Raw genomic sequence first — 7,630 nt, forward strand, 5'->3', positions numbered from 1 at the left:
TCATTCAAACTGGACAATCTCATTCTGCCACTACTGGTCCATTAAATAAATAATACACATAGATCTATGGGGATGAAACTTGTCCTTGTGGTTGAATGGCTTGGGGCTTATAATCACAAAACCAGGTGACACACTTTCTCTCTAAGTCACCTTGGCCACACATCCATTTCTGAGGTTCTTCACAAAGTTGGCCAAGCTCTCTTTATACTACCATGCCAAGCCATATGGGAATCTGAAGCAAAAGAAAATCACTAATCTTGATCTTGTCTTTATTTAAACTTTTGGGAGGTTTTTGCATTAATGTTGATTTTTAACATATTGTGTTAAAATATTACTTGTCCTAATTACCAAGACTTTTGCCAACTTTTAAAATTTGTGGCCAAAGTGATTGCCTTACTAGCTTCAACCCTAGTCCCAGCCTTTCTCTATCTCCTGTTAGTTGAGGAAACACGGAAGCTGTTTGATGGAAACCAGGTGACATATTCCAAACCTCTCAGCAAGACGGATATTAGGCCTACCACCTGGAACTTCTCTAGGCTTGCTCTTCCAAAAGATGATTCTGTGGGTTATCTTTTCCTAAAATTTCTCTTGATAAATCTACTGTAGACCACCACTTTGTTCATAGCACTTTGCACTTTTGCTGTATTGCAATTCAAGAGTAAAGAGTGATTAGGGAAACTGATTAAGTAGATGAATTAATAGGTGAATGATACTTTTATATCTGGAGAAAATGTTTATTTTCCAAAGTGGGGTTTTCTGTAAGATAACTAAAGTGAGTAGTATCAAAAGAATTTTAAAAATAATAAACTTAGCTGTGAGTTTATTCAGAAGGGTAGTGTAAGGTTGATGGCAGTTCAGTTTGCACCAGAAGGACCCAAACTTATTTACATAAAAACCTCCTACATCACTATAGCTTGAGGCTCTGCAGAGAGCATTAGTTCAGCTTTTACTTACTGCTTATTCTTTATTGAACAGTTTATAAACCATGTTTTTTATTCAAATATGCGATTGATTACAAGGTACATCAGTAGTTTAAAAAACAACCTTCCGGATGCAGTCTGGTCAAATTCAAAAATTTTCAAATGAGAAAAAATGCATCTTAGAAACTAGAAAGATAGCCTGCACTCCTCAGTACTGCTATTGCACCAATACCCCAAGTCTCTCACCTCCCTGGCACTTGACATAAGTATGTGTTATTGTCCCAATCAAGTTTTGTCATTTTTAGCTTCTTTCCCAGTGCTCTTTGGAGCAGGAATTCTGTTCTGTTTTTCTTTGCATAGAAGAGCACAGTTTGCAAATGTCTTTAGTAAACATTGATTGAATGAATGAATGAATGAATGAATGACATTATCATCTACCTGTAGATAATACATATTTTCCCCAGTAGAAACATCTGTAAGCTATCTAAGGAGACATATTCAAAGAATTTTAAAAATTAAACTGAGTTATGTTTACTCTAGAAAATGTAGCAAACACATGTCAATGATGTCTGTTTCCCTTCTTATAAATCTATCTCCCTCCCATTCTCTTTTTCCCTCTAGGGGTTCTTTAGGAGGAGCCAGCAGAACAATGCCTCTTACTCCTGCCCAAGGCAGAGAAACTGTTTAATTGACAGAACCAACAGAAACCGTTGCCAACACTGCCGACTGCAGAAGTGTCTTGCCCTAGGAATGTCAAGAGATGGTAAGGCATTGCTTTCTTATTTCTTACTTAAAGGCTTTCAAATGGATGCTTTGCTGAGGACTATTTAAGACTCTGGAAGAATTCTAGACAAAGGGAATTGAAATAAGAAGAAAAGTACATGCTAGTAGTGCATTAAGAGCAAAAGTAAGAACATATAAAAATATCATATTGCCTATGAAATAGGAAAAAAAGAAAGACTTCATTGTAACTCGTGGGGCAACCTGTGCTAACTAGATTAGGTGAAAGCCACATAAGCCTAGATTGAAAGGTGACCACCTCTCCAGGTTTACCTGCAAATGAGGAGTTGGTTTCCTGGGACATGAGATTTTCAGAGCTAAAACTATAAAGTCCTAGGCAACCAGGGTGATTTGGTCACTGGGTAAGTCTAACTGGTACGAAAGTTGCTTAGATGCTAAGGAACAGAATGGGCTTCTATAAAAAGCCCAGAAACTCCACTGCCTGGTCACAGCTATTCAGACAAGGATGTAGACTATTCTGAGTCATGATGAAGACCTCAAATCTATACCAACAGTCTAAGTCTTAGAAGGGTTGTGTAGGTGGTATCCTCGGGATATGATTCAAGCGTGTCCTCTACCTTCATGCCCAACTCAATTGGGTAGCTTGACTCACCAACTGAACCTCTTAGATTAATGAAAGAGGACAAATAAATTCAAAGAATTTTATCTAGCTTTTCTTCCATTTTTAAGCACACAACTGAACTAATTCTTTACCCACTGACACTGGCCACAGAGCTCCTGGGAGTAGCCCCTGAGTCTTGGAGCCAATTCTGTCTTGCTGCTACTGTATCCTCGGGTCTGGTTAAAAGCAGGAACTTTAATGTTTGTTTAATGAACTGTGGAATTCTCTTTTACCTAGAGCCTAAGACAGAGACAATGCCCCCTGATACTTATTCCTTTTATGTGAATCAACACGGGTTCTGTGCCTCTGGTCACACTCCCTCTAAGGAAGTTCAAGGTGTTATGGACCTCTTCACCCCACTCCCTAAAAAAGAAAAAAAGAAATACTTCTGATACAGGACAGGGCAAATTTCCCCAAGTGATGGGAAGACCAAGCCCTATACCAAAAGAAGAAGGTCCTTTGGTGGAGAGTGAAGAAAGAATTCAACATAAACGCTAAAGTTAGTCAAAAGGAAAGTTCATTAGAAAAAGGGTAATGCTCCAGAGTGTGGTCTCTTCTCAGAGGCAGAGAGTGAGAAGGACAGTGCAAGAGACAATGAGAGACAGTAAAGGCACCAAGAGGGGCAGTGACAATAGAGACAGGACTGTGAGAGAAACAGAGAAAAGGCACTGAGAGGGTCAGTGAGAGATGGAGTAAAGGCACTGAGAAGGACCCTGAATATTCAGAGAATTCAGTTTATATGTCATTCTATAGTTCCCATTTCCTTTGATATGGACATACAGTGTGGAAGGGGAAGGTAGATTATGTAGAGTGAAAGGCCTGCTGGCAGTTTCTAGCCTTTAATTCTTAGGTTCTTCATGGTTTTAGCCACAGAGACTGACTTGTTCCAGTTTCCCCTTCGCGGGTGTCGGGAATGGGGCTGTTAGCAATCCCAGCTGAAATCTTCCTTTGTTCCGAAGATGTCCTCCTGGCCTGGCTGCAGGTCTGATCAGCACATTGCAGTCTCTGAATGTGGTTTGATTAACATTTTAATTCTCTTGCCTCCTCCCTACATTATTTCCAGATTTTAAAAAATTTTGGGTAATTGGCATGCAATGTCTCTTGGTATAAAAGGATTTTATGAGTAATTAAATTAAATGTGAGCCTTTTAGTAATTAGGAAAAATTCAGCTCTACATAGGTCTTGACATCTAAGCATATAAACTGCTTACTTCTTAACTTGCATTCTCCAAATAGTTACATTTTGAATTTTTGTTTACTGTTTTTGTAATTCTCAACCCACCTAAACTTGTCTTACACAAAGGTATTCCTATGAGAGAAATTTGACCCCAAATAATAAAAAGAATCTGACCTTGAGTCTTTTAGTTTATAGGTAACTTCTAAAGCTACAGATTTGTAAGTTTCCAAAACTTTCTATTACATAGCTGATTTTTTGTTTGTTTATTTTTTTTTCTAGACTTGCTAACCACATAAATTTACTCCTAGGGTAAATTTATAGCACTGTGTACTTTTACATAAAGTGAAAAAAGCAGAGGATGGGAATTAAGTGGCTTTCAAAATTTATTTAGTAAAATTTTATAGGAATTTGAGTTGATGATTTTGCACATCATTTCTATCATATGGAGGCAGTATATTACTTGACAGTATCTGAAAAGCCCCGTTAATAATTTTACAAACAGAATAAGCCATTGGGTATTTATTTTTGTTACTTTTTCCTAAAATAAAAGAAAGTATCTTGTTTAGAAAGGCAAATCTTTTTGGTCTGTGCTGGTGAGCGGAATGGGCAAAGGATGAGCACATAATTCAAGACAGAGTTAGTTACATCAGCCCACAAAATCTAGGAGATTGTCTGACTCTCGAGGCATAAAAGAAATGTGTTGGGAGAGGGTGTCACTTAATGAATAGAGCCACAATCTATTCTCAAGGGGGAAGAAATTTACTGCAGCACACAAACTTCTATGCAAGTGAAAGCAATAGAATGTCTAAGGATACTGGGTTTTAAAGATAATGATCCATCTTAATATTCAGTTCAGAGACAATCCTGAGGATGCCAGGGACATCTTCCAAAAAGCCTCTTGAGTATGTCTTATGTCAAACTAATGAGGAGGAGAAATGCTCAGGGGTGGAGTGGTGGTTGGGAATGAGGAGAACGAGCTCCAGCAGGGAAAAAAAAAATCATTTTCTCTCAGAAAAAACAAATTCTTCTTTACTATGTTATATAGATGAAGGTTGGTCTGCAACTCAATTATAAAGCATACTTTATACAAAATAAATCATATTAACACCAAGAAAGCCAAATAGGTTTTATTCCCTATTAATAAGTAATGTCTATTATGTGATATTAAAGGATTGGAAAGCCCTGAAATTATGGTTGATTAGTTATGTCTAATAAGGATCCAAGAATGAGAAGTGGTGTTTCTCCTGCCACTAGTTTATTATAATTACCTTCTACTGGTTAAACAAACATTTTCAAATTGTTTTAGCAGTAGTACCAGTAGCCAGGGTAAAATGCCCTCACTCCTGACTTCTACATATATCCCTCCCCCTTCCCTCAGACATAAAGTGGTATACTCATTTTAATATTTGCATTTGCTTTCTGTCAATTATTCCTGGCTCCAAGAATGTTTACTTCACTACACCTGGTTACTGAAACAACACGGCTACTAGTAGATAGTTTGTTATAATGGTTGAAATTATTGAACTTTTATTCTCTCCTGAATTTCCATTTCTATTAGTGCTTTATTAGCTGTGGCACATTATAGGAATAGACAACAAGCTCAGAAATAACAAATTTGTTCAACTTTAGCTTAGGCAAAGAATCAAAAATCAAATCCACTTGGAATACATACACATATGTTTAGGTGTATAATAGGGTAAAGGTATGCATGTACATGCAGGTGTGAATTGATAGCATGGATGGGCCTACTGAATTTTCTCCACCAACTTATTTTTCTTTTTAACTGAACCCTTCAAAAATGTTAGTTGCACAAATCTTCAATGTAAACCATTTCCAACTGTACTATTACAAATAAACAAAAAGCCTAGGAAAATGTTTAGCATCAATAGGAAGATATTGGACTCCAAAGAGAGAATATAATACTCACCTTGCAATAAGCAAGTATGTGTGCTCCTTAGTGACATGCATCTATGGAAAAATGGAAGCTGCCCTACGAGGAAGGGTTTCACAGATTAGGCTTCTTATCCAAAATAGCATTGCCCAATATGGTATTAAATGTCACTATTTAAATTTAAATTAATTAAAATTAAATAAAATTTAAAATTTAGTTTTCCAGTCACACTTGCTATATTTCAAGTGCTCAACAGCCACATATGCTTATGGCTATCATATTGGAAAGCATAGAGAACATACCATCATCACAGGACGTTCTGTTGGAGAAAAAATGAGGGAGATGAGAGAGAATGTTTTTTAATTATGAATAGGGTTGGGTAGCTTGAATTGGATTTTTTTCTACAAAGCTTAGAGCACTATTAAAAAAGGCACATCCTTAAAATTTAAAAGAGTTAAGACCAGTTTCTTGATAAGCAGAGAAATGTAAACATAGAGAACTTTATAACCAAAAATTGTAAGATTAAATAATTTCCAAAATGACTATTGAAAGTCATAGGTGAGAGTTCTACAATTGGGTTCTCTTGAAACCAAAAACATGTATTTAGTTGTCATATGGTAGTAAGTAGAAGTCTTTGGAGAAACAATGACTTTGTTTTATAGTTATTCCAAATACTTCCATTTCATTTAGAATCCCACAATCCAAATAAATATGAAAAGATTTTCAATATTTTGTGTAAAATTGTTCTTTGCTAGTGTGAGATCAAAATGAGGGTTAAGAGCTTATCATGAGCAAATCCATCATCACTGAATATTTATAAAGCACTTGCAATGTATACAGAATTGTGCTAGTTTCTCTGAGAGCTGGCAGTTTAACAAGAAGCTGTCTCTATACTCAAGTGAATCTCATTAACAGAATAATTCAAGTTCGAGAGGGGCAAACATTTAAAATATGTGCCATTCTGATTAATGGTAGTGGTAAGAGGAATGCTAATATTTGAAAATATAATAGTAATACAGCCTTTGTTGAAATAGACCTAAGAATATAACAAATGTATGTATCTATTTACTAACAATGACAAGGAATTACTTATACATCAGGAAAGTTCACTGGGTTTATTTTTGCCATGTACTATAATTTTCCCCTAAATATGTCAGCACTTTCATTATAGTAAGGGGCATAAAATTGAAACACTGGCTTATTGGTGTTTCTGAAATGAATGGAAAAGTCATTCTAAAATAGTATTATAGTAATTGTCAGTGAAGTGCTTAATTTAGGAAAAAGCCTGAATTCCAAAATATAGAAGGGCTTTCAGTTGTTTCTTTGAAAATATTTCAGTCTGCTCAGTGACCTGATAAGATAATTTCTTGGAAAAGGCATAATTATTCACCATTGAGTTTTCAGATGTCCACCAGGGCAGAGATCTTGACAGCATACTTATTTGACATTGTTAGCTTTGATTATGAGATCTCTGGTTAACAGCAGAAATCTGAACTTTATATTGTTAAATATAGGATCTTGACTGGACTTATTCATTCATGCACCTTCAGCTATAGGTCAGTCTATCGTCTACTGATTATAGAAAGCCTTGTCTGGGATGACTGAGGTGGCTCGGCTCTGCTTCACATAGCTTATCCTCCAGCAAGGTAGGTTAGGCATGTCCTTTTCATGGTGAGATACTCAATCACGCAAGCACTTTGGAAGTCTCTGTTTATGTCACATGTCAATATCCCATTGGCCCAGAATAGGTCACGTGACCTTGAGTCAAGAGGTGGAGTAGAATGATTACACAGAATGAAACAGCACTGCAAATTTACATGGGGGAGTGCATGGAAATAGGTAAGAGGAGTCAGGGCCATTAATAAAATCAATCCAGACAATGTATATTTCACCTAAATATAGAGTATATAGAAATCTAAAACAAGGATTAGATTAGACAAGTTTCTTATTCTCAATTTTTTCTCCCTATAAATTTTAAACTAACAAATGCAAAACTATTCTAAACTAAGTCAGAAAGTAGACATACTCCAGCCCAAACAAAAATGTTAATCTATTGCAATAGATACAACTTTTTCATTCACCTCCATAGCTCCGTAACGAAGAGCTATTCTGAGCTTACATGAATGCAACAAACAGAAGTTCAGCAAATAAAGATTCGTGTCACATTACTTTCTTGGGGAAAAAAAGTTCTTTCTGAATCAAAATTTATCAGGATTTATTTTGTCTTATACAAAAATGAAC

At 36.1% G+C, this 7,630-nt stretch overlaps 1 protein-coding gene across 2 annotated transcripts in view; it reads left to right on the top strand.

The window, feature by feature from the left end:
• Positions 1-7,630, top strand: part of RORB (RAR related orphan receptor B) — a 177,112-nt gene that overhangs the window by 130,424 nt on the left and 39,058 nt on the right. For both annotated transcript variants that reach the window (XM_006918444.2, XM_025051441.1), the window contains exon 3: positions 1,542-1,683. In XM_006918444.2, coding sequence (XP_006918506.1) covers positions 1,542-1,683 — 142 coding nt within the window. The remainder of the gene's footprint in view (positions 1-1,541; positions 1,684-7,630) is intronic.

Source organism: Pteropus alecto, unplaced genomic scaffold (assembly GCF_000325575.1).
Source record: "Pteropus alecto unplaced genomic scaffold, ASM32557v1 scaffold95, whole genome shotgun sequence".
NCBI classification, from domain to species: Eukaryota; Metazoa; Chordata; class Mammalia; order Chiroptera; family Pteropodidae; genus Pteropus; species Pteropus alecto.